This window comes from Nicotiana tabacum, chromosome 15 (assembly GCF_000715075.1).
Source record: "Nicotiana tabacum cultivar K326 chromosome 15, ASM71507v2, whole genome shotgun sequence".
NCBI lineage: Eukaryota > Viridiplantae > Streptophyta > Magnoliopsida > Solanales > Solanaceae > Nicotiana > Nicotiana tabacum.
This window is the reverse complement of record NC_134094.1, coordinates 60,401,914-60,419,495: the sequence shown is the minus strand read 5'-3', so window position 1 is coordinate 60,419,495 and position 17,582 is coordinate 60,401,914. Positions and strand designations below refer to the sequence as shown.

The 17,582-nt window shown below is 36.3% G+C and overlaps 1 protein-coding gene across 1 annotated transcript; it reads right to left on the bottom strand.

The window, feature by feature from the left end:
- Positions 1-2,778: 2,778 nt before the first annotated feature.
- Positions 2,779-5,214, bottom strand: LOC142169643 (uncharacterized). Its single transcript, XM_075231535.1, has 6 exons — positions 5,034-5,214; positions 4,273-4,913; positions 3,943-4,128; positions 3,416-3,489; positions 3,238-3,319; positions 2,779-3,144 (listed from the first exon to the last, which is right to left on the bottom strand). The coding sequence occupies exons 1-6, from the start codon at positions 5,212-5,214 to the stop codon at positions 2,779-2,781; spliced, it is 1,530 nt and encodes a 509-aa protein (XP_075087636.1).
- Between the last annotated feature and the right edge of the window lie 12,368 nt (positions 5,215-17,582).

The following is a 17,582-nucleotide window of genomic DNA, read 5'->3' as shown; positions in this document are numbered from 1 at the left end:
ATTGGGAAATAGTAGAGGAATGTATTGTGTGTAAAAGCTAATCTTTTGAGTTTGTGTCTTGTGAAGCAAGGCTAAGTCAATAGCCAACTTACCTTAAACAAAAAGCTTCACGTCATTCTAAACCATGAAATACTCAATCTTTCACACAAAATGGAGTGTTGATAAAACGTGGTAAGGTAAGAAATTAGCGAATGGTCATGAACTACAAGGTGGACTGATAGTAGCAATTAGATATCAACAAGGGCAATGTGTGCTATTCGAGAAAGAATTATTGCAGCATTCAAGGAGGGTATAGTCACTATTTTCCCAAATATTCATCCAAACCATCCCGAAGCCTATACTACAACCCGTGAAAAGTCCTTTTTGATCTACAACTAATTATTCCTGAGCTAGCAATGAGTTAAAATAAGGGCAAGCATATGGACTGATACTTGTAGCACTTAGATTTCTTTCTTAGTGCGAGAGTGTTTGATTGTATCCCTGTAAATATTTGTATTTGTTGAGTTAGGGATTTTCTTTGTTGTGAGCACGCATGAATTGCAAGAGATAGCAGAAGTTAGGCTTCTTAAAGTAGGATGCAAGTGCATATCTAGCTAGTAGTAGCACTCTGTCATTACTTTTGTGGCTCGAAGCTCACAAACTAATTATTTGAATAGTTAAACGAACTTTGTCTTTGTTGAATGGTAAATAAATAAAGTTACATGCTTGTTAGCTAACAGTCAGAACCATCCATAGTCATTGTTGTTTTGTGATCAATCAAAAGTAAATTAGTGTTTAGTAGGGTAACTTTTTAGTTGCTTGAGGACACGCAAGAGTTTAAGTTGGGGGTGTTGATGTGTCGTGGAAATGTGGCACTTTCGATACTAATTTCGTAGAATTTATCTCATCTTTTAAAGCATTGTAAGTCATTTCTTATGTAATTTTGAGTGTTTTGTAGGAAACTAGACTTAAAGAGCCAAAAACATAAAAAAGATGACAAAACCCATGAAAAAGGCAGATCTGCGACCGCAGAAGTGATATGCGGACCGCAGATCCATCGCAAACATAGCCAGGCCATCCTAGTATCAAAGAGTCAAAAGTGCGGTTCAATATACGGTCACATAATTCATGTGCAGACCGTAGAAGCATCCCATAAATGCAAGAGGAATTCTAGTGAAGACAAATCTGCGATCAAGTATACGATCGCAAAATCATTATACGGACCGCATAACTATTATGCGATGTGAATCTGGAAACCCTGGAGGTCAGTTGTGTGGCACTTTAACTTATGTGCGGACCACGGATCAGTTGTGCGGTCCACTCTGCGATCGCATACTTATTTTGAAGGATCATTTTTGTCACATTTTGTCCGCGAATTTTGGGCCATAATAAATAGAATAACTAGGGTTTTGTGGGGTATGTTGTCTGAAAAAGAGGCTACACTTAGAGCATTGAATACACCACTTATTTTGGAGCTTTTTGAGAGAGATTCCAAGACTTTGTCTTCTTTGTAAGTTTTTATGACTTTATTTATTTCTTTGTTCTTTTATTCTAGTAAGAGTAGCTAACTTTAAATACTAAGTTTGTGGACCCTAAGTGGGTATAATGTTAAAGGGTATTTACCATTGAATATATATATAATGGGTGGTTGGTTTCTATTCATTTCTCATGCTTTATTTATGGTTGATGGTTGTAAACATTAACTAGTGCCATATTACTCTATCTTTTACTTGGAAAAGTGGGTTAGGATTTGGTAGAATTGAATATCAAGAACTCAAGGCTTTAAACCTTGTTTAATTGAATCGCTTAGGAATAAGTGGGTTCTAATTGGCATAAATTGGTTGTTCTTAATTGTAACTCTTTTATATTTGGGAAAATCATAAAGAGGAAATACTACCTAATTATTGGAAAATATTTGGTAGTCATTTAGGAACCATTTTCATATCAAGGACCCCACATTAGAAATATATCATATTAACACCGATATCATTATATTCCACCAACGGGGACACAACCTTGGTTTCTTAATCCAATTAATCAATTCTCTTAGCAAAATAGCTTCTCTTAACAATTCACAATTACAAAACACTTTCCAAACTAACGGAGTAGAATTACAGCTTAAGTCAAGTTACACACTATTCAAGTAACCTTTTCACAACTATTCCTTGTGGGATTCAACCCCAACCTAGTTGGATTATTATATTTGACATTGACCGCCTTACACCATTTATATAGGAGTAATATGAGCATATCATTAGGGTTTTTTTAATTTGTTTGGGTAGTAGGTATGGGTTATTATTAGAGTGAAAACGGGTATCCGGGTCGGGGTCAAAGAGTCAATGGGTCAATTAAAGAGTAAAAACGAAAATACAAAAACAAAAGAAAATAAATGCCTGGACCCCAGCCCAGCGCGTCGCGATAGCTCAGTGCTGGCTGGGGAAATTGCTTCCTTTTTGTGCGCCAGGAAGCGTGATGTGCTGGCCTGGACACTGGTTTGGGATTCTTCTTTTTTTTGAATGAATCCCCGATCCCGCGAACATTTTATACATCTATTACACATTTCACACCACTCCTACCTATGATATCTATGACAAAAACTCTACTCTACTCTAACTAAAAAAAGGAGAAAAACTCATCTACGAAAGCAATAAAAATTTGGTTTCCTCCCAACAAGCGCCTGATTTAACATCGCGGCATAACGCAGGGCCTCATTTACTCATTAGCGAGTATTACTTAGGACTTTTGTCGATCAATGACACCTCCCCAATAGTGCTTGACCCTTTGCTCGTTCGCCAAAAATTATCGTTCACCATTTAAAGCGCGCAACTCGATTGCACCATATGCGATGACTTTCACCACCTCAAATGGACCTGGCCATCTCGACTTTAACTTTCCAACAAATAGCTTGAACCTGGAATTGAACAATAATACCTTTTGGCCTGGTTCGAAGTGACGAGGCTTGATTTGCCTATCATGCCATCTTTTGGTTTTCTCCTTGTAAAGCTTCGCATTTTCATAGGAGTGCATCCTGAACTCATCTAACTCTTTCAACTGCAAGAGCCTCTTCTCGCCCGTAGCTTCCAAGTCCATATTCAACTTTTTGATCTCCCAATAGGCCTTATGTTCAAGTTCAACCGGCAAGTGACATGCTTTCCCATACACCAGCTTTGGCAGAGATGCCCAATTGGCGTTTTGTATGCAATTCTATACGCCCACAAGGCATCATCTAACTGCCCTATCCTTCCTATTTACACTCACTGTTTTCTCTAGTAGTTGTTTTATCTCTCTATTGTACACTTCAACTTGTCCACTTGTTTCCGGATGATATGCAGTTGCAACTCTAAGATGGACCCCAGATTTAGCTAGAAGGTTAATCAACAACCGATTGCAAAAATGTGCTCATTCATCACTAATCAAATCACGTGGAGTCCCAAACCTTGAGAATATGTTCTTCTTCACAAAAGTGGCTACCACCTTGGCATCATTGGTCGGCAATGCAACAGCCTCCACCTATTTTGACACATAGTCCACCGCTAGCAAAATGTACTTATTTCCTCTAGATAATGGGAACGGTCCCATGAAGTCTATGCCCCACACATAAAAAATCTCCACCTCCGGGATATTATTCAGAGGCATCTCATGCCTTCTCGTGATAGTTCCTATTCTCAGACACTGGTCACACTTCTTAACAAATACATGTGCATCCTTAAACAATGTTGGCCAATAGAACCTCGATTGCAACACCTTTGTAGCCGTCCTATCGCCTCCATGATGGCCCCCATATAGCGAGGCATGGCAATCATACAACACTTGTTCCGCCTCCTTTTCAGGAATGCACCTCCTCATCATTTGATCAGCGCACTATCTGAACAAGAATGGCTCATCCTAGTAGTAAAACTTTACATCATGCAAAAACCTCTTCCTAGCCTCAAATTGGATTTCCGGAGGATGCACTCAACTCACAAGATAGTTCACATAGTTCGCGTACCATGGTGAAGGGTCATGTGTGATGGCAAAAAGTTGCTCATCCGGGAATGTCTCCTTAATTTGTCCAAATTCCTCCACGTTTTCATGATTTTCCAACCGTGACAGGTGGTCCTTCACTTGGTTTTTCGTGCCCTTCCGATCTCCTATTTCTACGTCAAATTCCTGCAAAAATAAAACGCAGCGTGTCAATCTAGCTTTGGATTCTTTTTTTAAAAATAGATACCTGATTGCCGCATGATCGGTGTGGACTATGACTTTTGTTCCCCCCAAGTAAGCCCGAAATTTCTCAAAGGTCCACTCAACAACCAACAACTCCTTCTCAGTGGTGGTGTAATTCAATTGTGCATAATCAAGAGTCTTACTCACATAGTATATGGAGTAAAACGTCTTGTCCTTCCTATGGCTTAGCACTTCCAAAATAGCATGGTCACTTGCATCACACATAAGTTCAAATGGCAAGGAACAATTCGGTGCAAAATTAATTGGTATAGCCACCAAATTCTTCTTAAGCTCCTCAAACGCCTTCAGACAGGCTTCATCAAACTTGAATGTCACATCCTTTTCGAACAACCTACACAATGGAGTAGCAATTTTAGAAAAATCTTCAATAAAGCGTCTATAAAAACCTGCATGTCCCAAGAAACTGCGGACACCCTTCACAGAGATGGGTGGAGGTAGTTTTGAAACTACCTCCACCTTCACCTTATATACTTCAATGCCGTTCTTCAGTATTCTATGACCCAAAATGATGCCCTCTTGCACCATAATGTGGTACTTTTCCCAATTCAGCACCAAATTTGTTTCTTCACACCGTGCCAACACCTTGGCCAAATTCTTCAAACAATCATCATAAGAAGACCCAAAGACTGAAAAGTCATCCGTGAAGACTCCTACAAATTTTTCCACCATATCGGTGAAAATGCCCATCATGCATCTCTGGAAAGTGGCTGGTGCATTACAAAGACCAAATGGCATTCTCTTAAAAGCAAAAGTGCCATAAGGGAATGTGAAAGGTCATTTTCTCCTGATCCTCTAGGCTATAACAATCTGATTGTACCCCGAATAACCATCGAGGAAGCAATAGTACTCATGTCCATCCAACCTGTCCAACATCTGGTCAATGAATGGAAGTAGGAAGTGGTTCTTGCAAGTTGCTTTTTTGAGCCTTCTATAGTCAATCCAAACTCCCCACCATGCCACGGTGCGAGTAGGAATTAGCTCATTTTTCTCATTCTCTACAACAGTCATCCCACCCTTTTTAGGCACACATTGCACTGGCTTACCTAATTGCTATCAGAAATGGGTAAGATAACTGCATCAAGACACTTAATTACTTCCTTCTTCACGACCTCCTTCATAATAGGATTCAACCTCCTTTGTTGCTCAACACTAGGCAGTGTCCATCTTCCATAAAATTTTTACGCATGCAGAATGATTGACCGACCTTTTTGAAAAAGAAATATGCTCAGATTTTCCTAACGCCTTTTGGGAAAGAAAAAAGCATTTGATTGAACTTCCATACATTGAAGGATTCAATGAACATGTCATCTCAACCAAAGCAAGACCTATTCAAATGAATCAAGAAATGATGGAAACTTGTAAAATTGAGATTTACCAGTAAAGACGAAACGAAGTGTAGTATGAAAATAGTAAAGACAATATAAGAAAAGCCCTTAAAAACTTACAAGATTTTATTGAATGAACATTAGAAACATAAGAGAAGAGGATAAGTGAAAAGATTTGAGAATACTAGGGAGAGAGGTCTTTGAAATTTGGGAAAATTTATGATGCCTCTAACAATAGGAATAGGGGGTCTTATATAGACTAGAGAAGATGCCATTTTAATCTTAGGCTTACAAGTGTACCGCTTAAATTTGTTAGATAAAATTTAGTGGTAGACAAAGAATAAAGTGGGTGATTTACTTTTGAAAAAGTAAAGTAGTTGCTTTTGATAAAGTAGAAGGATAGGATTCCTTCTATTTTGTCCGTCATGATGATGGATTTCTTTATTTGCAGCTGGGGTCCATGTAGGCCAAAGCTATTCCCTTTGGGTTGTACATGTCTCTGTTACTGCTTTCTCCTGATGAAGCAGCATCTTCTATTAGCTGCATGATTTGATGTTCTTCGTAGTTGTCGATATTCTGCAGAGCTTGCTTGAGTTTATTTTTGAGCACTGCTTTGGAAGATGAGGCTTTTGTAAAGCTTTGTTGAACATTTTTTGTTGCTTTGAGGATTTGCTGTTTGGGAGTCCAGCCTTTGATCTTGATTTCTTTAGACAGATATTTAATCCTTTCAAATTCTGCTTTAGAAAAATTCCAACTAATAATGAAGGAAATTCATTTTTGAATAAAATACTTGCACATTTTAATGTGCTCTGGTAAGGATGATATTGCCTCTTTGGTCTGAAAGTTATCAAACTTGTTAAGGAATTGTTGGGGAAGAATCTCTTTGTTTCCTCCGAAAATGTTCCACCATTCGCAGAACCATCTGGGGATTAATGCCTTAGTGACTTCTAGACTATACTTAACAAACCAAGTATGTCCTGGCCTAAGGTATAAAAAATTGAACCAAGCAGCCTTGTAGTCATGCTAGTTGTAAGTTTGGGGACGATGCATCATAGATAGTGCTATAGGTGTGTGTAAGTGATTAGCAAACCACTCAAATGATGATAATATTTTCTTAATGGTAACTCTAGAGTAGTTGATGTACTCTGAACTTTTGTCATTTAAAGTATGTTCTACTTCTATAGAATCAGTGTCAATGAGGATGAATTCATAGAACCTTCTTGTTTTCTATGGATTTTCTGTATCCACGTAGTTAAAGTCTGTAAAACAAGGTTTAATAAGGTCTTCAATTCTGAGACCTTCATATTCCTTGTCTAGTGCTAGTAAAGGTAATACTTGGATGGTAACATAATCAAATTTCTCTTCTTTAGGAAGATCTTCTTGTACCTTCTTAGCTGAAGGGTTGACTGCTTCTGCAAAAGTCTCAGGGACTTTCACAGTGTAACTTTCTTTGGTTTGAATTGAGGAATTAGAAGTTGTTCCTTTTTCAAAAGGTTTTGTTGGTTGGAGATTGGTCAGTTTGGCTGATGGAACTGGTATTGGGGATGGTAGCTTGGGGTACTCAGCTAGGGCTGTATATCTGTTTTAAAAAGGAAGTTGGGGCCTTTGAGGGGCTGTTGTTTTGTTGGGAGTAATAGGAGGAAGAACAAATGGTCTAGCCATTTGCGGATTATTGGTCTCTTTTCCTTTGGAAGGGGTGTTAGGCTTGAAGGGCCTCATTTTTTCCCTGTAAAAATTCTCTTGTTAGAAAATCAGGTAAAGAGTTATTTTCTCCTTTAATAAAATCTATTTTGAAATCAAAGCTAGATAGTAGAGCTTGCCATCTAGCAAATATTTGTTTTGAAACAAGGTTTTTGACATCCTTTTGAAGAATCTCTTTAGCAGATTTACAATCAACTCTAACTAAAAATTCTTTGTTAATAAAATCGTCTTGAAATTTTGTAATACATAGTACTATAGACAAGACTTCCTTTTTAACAGTAGAATAGTTTTTCTGAGCGAAATTCCAGATTCCAAATGTAAAGCGGACAAGTTGTTCTTGGGCTTCTATGGATATCCTCTGCTTAAGGATTCCACCATAACCTATATCTGAAGCATCTGTTTCTACAATCATAAATGCCTCTGGATTCGGGATTCCTAAGCATGGAAGATTTTGTACTAAACCTTTTTATTTGGATGACTGATCTTGTTTGTTCAGAGCTCCAAGGAATAGGGTTTTTCCTAAGTCTTTTATATAAAGGTTCATAGACTTGTCTGATGTTTGGGATAAAATCTGCAACGTAGTTGAGGCTTCCTAAGAATCTCTAAAGTTGTGTTTTATCTGTGATCTCATTTGAAAATTTAGAAAAGAACTCTATGACTCTACAAATTGGTTTGTAAGATCCTTGGTATAGGTCATGACCTAAGAATCTAATGGCAGTCTGAAAGAGTTTGATCTTCTTAGCACTGACTACTAGACCATTTCTCTTAACAACTTTAAAGAAAGTGTTGAGATGCTTGAAATGAGAATTTATATTCTCAGAGAAAATAGAGACATCATCTATATAAATAATAGACATGTAACTATAATCATTAAAATGGAATTCATAACATTCTGAAATTCAGAGGGGGCATTCTTGAGCCCAAATGGCATAACGTTCCATTCATACTGACCGAAGGGAACTTTAAAAGCAGTTTTGTATCTGTCTTTCTTGGCTACTTGAATTTGCTAGAAACTAGATTTCATATCGAACTTGCTATAAATATTAGCTTTGTAAGTCCTCTTTAAGAGACCCCTTTTGTTAGGAATGGGATATCTAATCCATTTAAGGACAGTATTTAAAGGTTTATAGTTTATAACTAACCGATGTGCTCCTCTTTCTTTTTCTGCACTATTATTAACATAAAAAGCAGAACAACTCCAATGGGATTTAGAGGGGCGAATGATGTTATTCTTAAGGAGATTTGAAATCTCAATTTTACAAGTTTCCATCATTTCTTGATTCATTTGAATAGGCCTTGCTTTGGTTGAGATGACCTGTTCATTGAATCCTTCAATGTATGGAAGTTCAATCAAATGCTTTTTTCTTTCCCAAAAGGCGTTAGAAAAATCTGAGCATATTTCTTTTTCAAAAAGGTTTTGAAGATTAGTTATTTTAGTAATCATCTCCGGGGTTTTTAAAATCTGCTCGATTTTCCTAACTTTTATTTCATCCTTTAAAAAGTTGATATGTTGAGAAAGTTTATTAATACGAAAAACTGTGTTTTTTCCTATGAAATTACTTTCATCTAGTGAAAGGGTTTTTACGAAAGGAAAGCATAAATCATTACCTAAAATGTGAGTAGAAATACCATCTAAACCGGTAATGAAGGGTTTTATTTGAGTAATAAAAGAAATTCCTAAAATGATATCTTCATTTATATCTTCAGTAATAATAAAATCATTTATTAAACAAATACCATTGTTAATATATGAGCTTTAGAAAGCTTGTAATTAATACGAAGTTGTTCTCCTATAGCGGAGTATAATTTGGAAGTACTTTTTTCTAAATACTAAGTTGGAACAATACCTTTCATGATACAATTACGACCTGCACCACTGTCAAGTAAAACAAAATTTTTGCTAATAACAATTTTGATAGGAATATGATAACTCTGAGGTTTAATACTAGTTATAACAGTAATACTGGGAGCGTTGGATGATGAAGTCTTATCTTGAGTAAGACAGAAGTTGGCAGAATTAACATTTTCTGAGTGATAATCCTTTTCAGGAAATTCTGGAGGTTCTTCCTGCTCTTGCTCGGACTTATGTTCGTAGACATTGGCTTGTTTAAGGAATTGTTTTGTAAGAACATCAAGTTTGACTTTTCCAAGTCTAGATTTGCATTCAGAATTTGGATTTCTTTCTAGGTGAATTTTCAAAAATTCTGTGAGATTTGCTACGGTGAATCCTTTTTGAAGATTTAGAGATTTTGTCTCCTTTTGAAGAGTGTTTAGAGGGGGCACCAATGTTTGTGTAGCCGAAGTCTTGACAGAAACTTCCTAGTTCTCTTCTAGAAGAGTGTTGCTCTTTTTTGAGCTGATTTTTGAGTTTGATGTCAGTGCAGAGTTCAAGACCCACAACATTGATGATGCTATCAAGGTCTCCATAGGTCATTTGATGATAAGAAATTTTACCCTCACAACGATCTTGGATTTTTGACCTAACCTTGATTGCGAATAAGGGTGGAAGTCCGCTGATAAAACGTTCTTTCCAAAAATCTAGATGACAGTCAGGTCTAATCATGACCCAACTGATAAATTGGTTTTTATACCAAATGAAGTCATCTAGGGTTGGACAAGATAAATTGTTTAAGATTTGTAAGCTTCTATCTTGGAAGAGTTTGGGTTCTCCAATGAAGTGTTTCGCTATGTGGTAGAGAAGTGTAGCACAAGCGTCTTCTCTAGTAACCTGAGAGGTAGTTTCCATGGCAGTACCTTCAAGTTTTACCACTGTTTCGATGGTTGTAGAGGAGTAAATGGCTTGTCTAACATTTTCAGTGAAATAGTTATCCCACCAATGTTTTAACATGCCAGTAAATCCAGCTATGATCATGGAGGCGGCTTCCTTGTCAGAGGAGCCTCTTATTTTGTAAGCAGTGATACAAACACCCATTTCGTGGAGTTTATGAAATATCTGATGTTCTGCAAGAGCATCTATATTCCATTCTATTATTCTTCTTCCTTCATGAGAAGTAGAGGCAAGAAAATGATTTTCCTCATATTGAATATCAGGAAATGAAGGACGCTTATGATAATTGTTTTGATTATGATAGCGATCATTGGAAAGTTTGTGAAGAAGGGCTCCTTTTTCTTGGATAGTAGAGATTTTCTTATTATCGGAGATATTGAAATTGGCTAGTTGTTCATTGATTTTATCAAGAATGTTACCAGAGACTTCAAAGGTATCTTTGAGTTTAAGGTAATTGTTTATGGAAAACTTAGTAATTTTGAAACCTGGGTTTGGTTCAATATTCTGACTGGTGCTAGGTTGTGAAAGAGTTGGTTTTCCACTAAATATAGATTTTTCTTTGGAGTCTTCTATCTGCCTAGAGACAACATGAAGTAGTTGATTGGTATAGTTGTTTTGTTCAATAATACGATCAACGTCAGAATAAACAACCATGCTAGTAGGCTTTTCGCTTTTGGTTTTGAAAGGAGAGGCGGAGATAATAGTGTTGGATACTGGGATTTTTATCCCTTCTAAAGGAGGGGTGACAGATTCAACGACTTTGTTAGTAGTCGTGTACCATTTCTTGATCAAGACTTGCAGGGAGTCTTTTTGGTTGTCGATCTTTCCAGATATTTCAAACCATTTAAAGAAGTCGATTTCACATCTAATTCTTCTCATGTCTGACATCCAACAATCTCTGATTTTTTCTCTTTGTTGAAGAGAATATTTGGCAACATACCACTTTCTTTTGATTTGATTATCAGGATGAGTCCAGAGACGTTCAAGTGTCTCGGGATCTGGAGTAAAAGTATTTCCTGATTTTATCATTTTGAGAAAGACTGGGTACATCTGGAGAAGGCGGTTTCATCTCACTAGGGGTTGGACTAGCGGGATGATCTTGGTAATAGACTTTAGGGATTGCATAGGAGAAGTCTACTCCTGATACTTTCCCTTTGTCGTTATTGGTAACGTTTTCGGTTGAAGCTTTGTTTTCCTCTCCAGGGGGTTTTGAAGAAGAAGTTACGGAAGGAACTGTAGATTTGCTTCTAAAGGAATTGGTTTTGCTTGATAGATTAGAACCTGAACCTTGAAATTTAAGGTCTATAGATCCATCAGGGAATTGAATGACTTGTTCAATCTTGGATCTCTCAGGATTAGATGTAGAGAGTTGGGTTATGGAATCAAAGTGCCATTCATCACGTGAGAGTATATCATTCCAATTATGGAGTCTATGTACAAAAACTGTACTATGCTTAGTATTTGCTTCCATGAGCATGGTGACTCCCTTGACACTTTCAACTCAAGCCTTCGGAGCAAGAGTAGTGTCCATAAGTCTGTAATAGACTCGATGAATGATAGCTATCTCTCGAGTGTTAGTTTTGCTATTCATGTTCTTGGTTTTGACATTTAATGTCAGCGTATCCATGACGTTAGGGTCATTGATATCAACCGAGAAATTAGGGTAGCAATTAAAGTATACCTGGCCGTTAGCGAGGTTACTTTGAAGGACTCCTAAGAGAGATTCATCGAAGTTTAAGAGACGAGCGTCTCTCAACAACATACAAACAGGTACATCTAAACCTTTTCGAAAGAGAGGTTTGACAACAATTTGGACTAGTCCTATATGCAAGTAATTGAATTGATGTTTATATCTATTCAAATCTTGTTCAGAGAGTAATTTAATAATTTCTAAAGAATTATTAATAGCAATAGTGGACTCATAGGTTTTAATGTTATGCTTCTTAATAAAGCTGAAACTTCCTATTTCATAAATCTTTTTGAAAGGTTCATTGGAAATATTCCAATTTTGTAAATCAGTTTCAAATTTAGCAATCTTAGTTGCTTGAGAAGATAAATTAACATTATTCAAAACATGCTGGTTCGAATTCATTTTTGAGAAAATACAGTCTAGGGGCTTATTGGGCTAAAATAACTATTCAATATAAGTAATAGTAAAATAGTAAAAATGCAAATATCTTCCTAATTATGGTTCAATTTTGTTATGTCTCAAAATATATTGGGATTGCGAAAAGTTCCGAAATGTTGTAGTAATTTAAGAAAAGCTCAAAGCGAGGTATGTTGGCTACACTACTCTCTTAGAATTGAATTCAATGATGTTCCAGTAAGTTTCAAGTATGGTTGTCTCAAGTTCCTTATTCTATGTTCTGAGATATTCCCAATAAATTCGATTGTCCCGAATAAGCAAAGTGTCGAGAATTATGTATTCAAAACGTGTTCTGAATATTCCTATCACATTATGTTATCTTTTGGGAATGTGTTCAAGAATGATATGTGTATTAAATGCTATGTCTTTGAGTTGTGTTTCAAATGAAGGTTATGATGCCAAATTGTGTGAGAAAACTCAATATGCTTAAGAATCTTAATTTCTCAGATGTGTACCTAAAGTCTTGATTGGAAATGTCTTATTGTTGATAATCTATAAAGATGGTTAGAAGTGAAATAAGTGAATTGGGGATATAAAGTGTGGCAAACGTGCCAAGAGTGAAAGTTATACTTGTGGCCAATGGTGCCAATGAAATGAGATGATGTGAGAAAGATTATGAAATGAGATTTGATTCAACTGTTCTAAAATTGACTTTGAAAATAGAATTGCCTAAAAGCTTATGAACTCAAGTGATGCCCATATGTGACTGTTTTAGCTAATGCTATATTTTGTGAGTATATTCAATGTGTTTTGCATTCTTATATATTTGTGAGTGAAAATTATGCATTGCCCTTTTTGGGGAAAAGTATTTCAAGAATAAATAATGTGTTACTTGTTTATGATTTTAATTTGTGCTTCGATTGCCAATCATTTTACTCTATTTTTTGGAAAGAAATCCATTGTGTTTAAAGTTTTCATTACTAATGAACCTAAAGTTGTGATTTCGAGAATATTCTATTTGTTGATATTTATGAAATTGATCCATGAAAGGGAAAAAATGAAAGTGTGGAATATGAAATGCGGCCATTGTGCCATGAAAGAAGAATCACATGTATGGCCCAGAGAGTCAATGAAATAATAATGTTGTATGTGGTTAAAAGTAGCAATGAAGCTATATATGATATGAAAGGTCATGAGGTAAATGAAATATGTATTTATGTTTTCTTTATATGCAAATAAAAAATGTTTTTCCCCTGATTTGGGATGAGATTGTTATGACAAAGTTATTCCCCTTATTTGGGATGAGATTGATGATAGAAAAGGATGATGTCTCACATGAGATGGCCTAGCCGATCGGGTCGTGATCGGACAGCATGCCGCACACATGATGGTGATTATGCTGGAAATTGTAATTGAAATTGTAATCATGGTTGATGTCTTCAAATAAGATGGCCTAGCCGATCGGGTCGTGATCGGACTCCATGCTAAAAGTACGGTGGTATTAGTATTGAGAGTGATTTTGGTTGGTATTGTGAAAATTAGTATTGTGAATATTGGTATTGCGAACATTGGTATTGTGAATGGTGATATTGTGAACAGTGGTATATCGGTGCTAAAGATCTCCCAACTAAAAAATAATATTATCTTCGTATCTTGGAAATTAATATGTTTTAACTTGGAAATTGGATATCATTGATTGTTGATTGTTGTTTCTATGGTTTTCCCTTTCTTACCTTGGTATTCTATTTTGAAAGAGGATAATTAGATTTACATACTAGTACTACTCCATATGTACTAACGTCCCTTTTGTCGGGGGCGCTGCATCTTTAATGGATACAGGTGGTTCATTAGCGGGCAGCTTTGGTCCTCGTTAGCAGTCACTCTCTATTCAGCAGGTTTTGATGAGTCCTAATCTATTCCGGGCCTGATGTAATTTGAGTTGTACATTGTGTTTTGAGGTATAGCCGGGGCCTTGTTGCCGGCACTTCCATACTACTCTTGTGTTATACTTAGAGGTTCCGTAGACAAGTTGTGGGTGGTGTTTGATGTTGAGAATTGAACAAGAAATGTTGGTATTTGGAAAATATATTTTTCATTATATCTATAAACTTGTAAAATTTTGGAAATTATGAATGAAGTTGGTAATGGGAATGAAATGGCAGTTGTTTATGAAATATTTTCAATGTTTGATTAATGGAGTTCATATCCTCTTTATTCATGAATGATTTTGGGTAGAATGAAAATCTAACAGGCTTGCTCGGCCGGGTTCACTCGGTTAAGCGCCGGTCCCGCTCCCCGAGTTTGGGGCGTCACAGAACACCAACTGTAAAAAGGGAAAAATAAAAAGAAAAGAAAAAATCCTGAATTAGCACTACAAACTATTTCAAACACTATTGATTTCCAATCCCCGGCAACATAGCCAAAATTTGACAAGCGCAAAACACACACTTAAATTATGCTCGCTAATCAAACATAGAATAATATAATTTCTTATCCACAAGGAATGGATTTAAATAGTATTCTTGTAGTTCCTAGCTATTAGTGGGAGAAGATAGGGTTTAAACAGGATAGGTACAAGATAATTATTCGGGATCTAACTCTAGATAATTTACTTCTAATGTTCAAGTGAGTCTCTCGAATTCACTTAATTATTAGTTCAAACTTTCAGCAAAAACTCCTCTCTCGATTAAGTCTTAACCACACGAGATGAACCAATTTAAGCACGTGAAGATATGCAAGAATACGTAGTGGATTGGTCTTTAGAAAAATCTTTTTCAATTATTCTCCTAACTAGGTTTAATTCAACTAGCCTCTTTCGATTACTTAGAAGAATCTATGAACTCAACCAACAATATAATACAAAGATATCACAAGTTATGCCTCTCTCGATTACATGAACTAGTGAATATAGATGCAACAATAAAATCTTCCAAACGATTCAATGCAAAAAATTGGAGTTTTAATCCGCAAACAATTACCAAATCCATCAAAACCTAGATGGAACTAATCCATAGACATGGAGAAATTCATCACAAATATAACTAAAGGATAAAAACATAAATTCGATCCAAACTCGGGTCTTGAGTAAGGAAGGAATGATGAAATCCTTGTACTTGTGTTCTTCCAACTCCTCCTTAGCGTCCTTAGGTCCAAGGTATGTCAAAAGTCAAGAAAATAATATTTTTTCATGTATTTATATCAAGTAAGGCCGGGCCCAGAAATAATCACTCTTTCCTTGCCGAAATAGGAAAATAACCCTTGGAATTTTACTCATACTTCAAAGCTCCAAATAGCTCGAATTAGCTCCACAAAATCTACATAACTCGGAATCACTCCTACAAGGCATAAAACACACAGTAAGTGCAAAACACTACCAATAAAAGCTTAACACAAGTAAAGTGCAGTGAATTAGAGTGCAATAAGAGATTAAAACACGTAATTACAGCCTACCATCAACATCACCCACTTAAATCATTGCTTGCCCTCGAGCAATCAAACTATACTTTATGAAGACACGACATTTTTAAACAACTCTTCTAACTCATCACACCAAGAATATTTAAAACAGATTAAGCACAATACCGTAACATCCTCACCACGAGATTTGACTCAAAAGCACCACAAATATTTCACAACCCGCTCACTTACTCTAACACATAGGTCAATGACATTACCTTTCCTTCATGAATCAAGTGTCATCACACAACAATAGAGAGTAGTTCCACACACAATAAAATTAAGAGCAATTAGGAACTCAAGATAGAAACAATTCACTCTCTCTCTGAAACAACATTCATATGCCACAAAAGACGTACCATAGGCTTGCCTGTAGTGTACTACTCTACTAATTGAGCTCATTCAGTCAAGGATCAAGTAGGACTTTATTTGGTTGTAATGTAGGTTGAGGGATGGGTAGGATACATTTGGATATAAGAGTGACTACACCTCCCAAGGCACTTTAATACATACAGTTAACCGTTCAAAACCCCACACTTATGTCAAACCATAACTCCACCTTCACATAAATATACATCAACTCCCAACTTCTTTAAGAACAAATACATTAAAACTTACCACTATCAAGGAATATTTTTAACAACAATATAACTACTTTTCTTTTTTCTTTTTTTTTTCAATTCAATGGGCTCTTACTTTTTCAAAACAATGCACATTTCTCCTTATTTCAATAGTTCTACTCAAAAGCCAAACCACCAGACCACGCTTTAACTTTTACAAAGTTCATAAACATTTCAGGTGCTCATGAGAGGTAAAAGTTTTAAATAGATGGTCAATTCAAACAAATAGGTAAGGCTTGTAATGTGGTTACCAAGAAACAAGATTACAGGCTAAAAGGGGTTAACTAAGATACATAACACTTAGGTGGGTTAAATAATAGAATTGGCTCAACAAAGAAACGCCTATATCTCTTCCAAGACTGAATAAAACTAGCATTTAACTATGCAAACACACGGGGAAAGTTATAGACATCAAATGCAATGCACATAATAACACAAAATCTCACACACACATGTCACATAACTCACTCAAGATCGGACTATCAAGACACTCTAGTCAAAGTAGTCAAACTAAATTAAGATCATACAATTCAACTTATACAAGAGTCATAAACTGAGCCTAAAGCATCACAACTAAATCACATACTATTCTCAAGGTATAATAAAGTGAAGAGATATTGCCTTCATTTCAAATCACAGCACAAGGTTTTCTACTCCTAGAAAAGAAATAAAACTAGCGACACCTGGTTCAAATAGAACCCTTGGAAAAGAACCGTGGCACAAAAAAAAACCAATGGGGACTTGTTACACTACCTAACAAAAGAAATTCTTTTTGGTTTTTTCCTTCGACTTTAATCCCTCAAGAAACATGTCGATGATATCCATCATTGGGAAAAATCGAAAACTTTAAAAATAAAATTTCTATACTTTTTCTATCTGTAAATCCTACAACTAACAAAAAGAAAAATAATATACATACACAAAAATATCCCCCACCCCACACTTTAAGTTGTGATGTCCTCATGTTATACAATTAAAAAGCATAAGGTAAAGGAAATTTCCCTGAACATCTAATCGGGGTCTGAGTCGAACTAATGCATACATCCATGCAGACATTTTCTTCTCGGCCTTCTTTGGGTACACCCCACACATATCTTTCTAGCTCACCGTAACCTTCTCTTTCGAGCCCTTTAGTTTCCGCTCGACACTCGCAGTTGGTTTGTCCTTTTGTGCCCCTTTTGTTATATCCATCTTAAAAGTCACAGTCTCCTCACCCACTCTAAGCATGAGTTTTCTCTTGTGTATATCTAATATAGATCTACCCGTCGCTAAGAATGGTCTTCCTAGGATGAGGAGGACCTCTTTGTTTTCCTCTTTATGTACCACTATAAAATCCACAGGAAATACGAACGTATCTACCCGAACTAACACAACTTCCACTATACCCTCGGTATTATAGT

What these genes read in the sequence shown, in the direction of transcription:
- LOC142169643 (XM_075231535.1), bottom strand. Translation starts at nt 5,214, where the DNA reads ATGACTGTTGTAGAGAATGAGAAAAATGAGCTAATTCCTACTCGCACC. An exon ending in CCACTGAGAAGGAGTTGTTG is followed by an intron (nt 4,129 to 4,272) that starts GTTGTTGAGTGG and finishes TTATTTTTGCAG; the next exon opens with GAATTTGACGTAGAAATAGG. An exon ending in AACAACTACTAGAGAAAACA is followed by an intron (nt 3,145 to 3,237) that starts GTGAGTGTAAAT and finishes TCTCTGCCAAAG; the next exon opens with CTGGTGTATGGGAAAGCATG.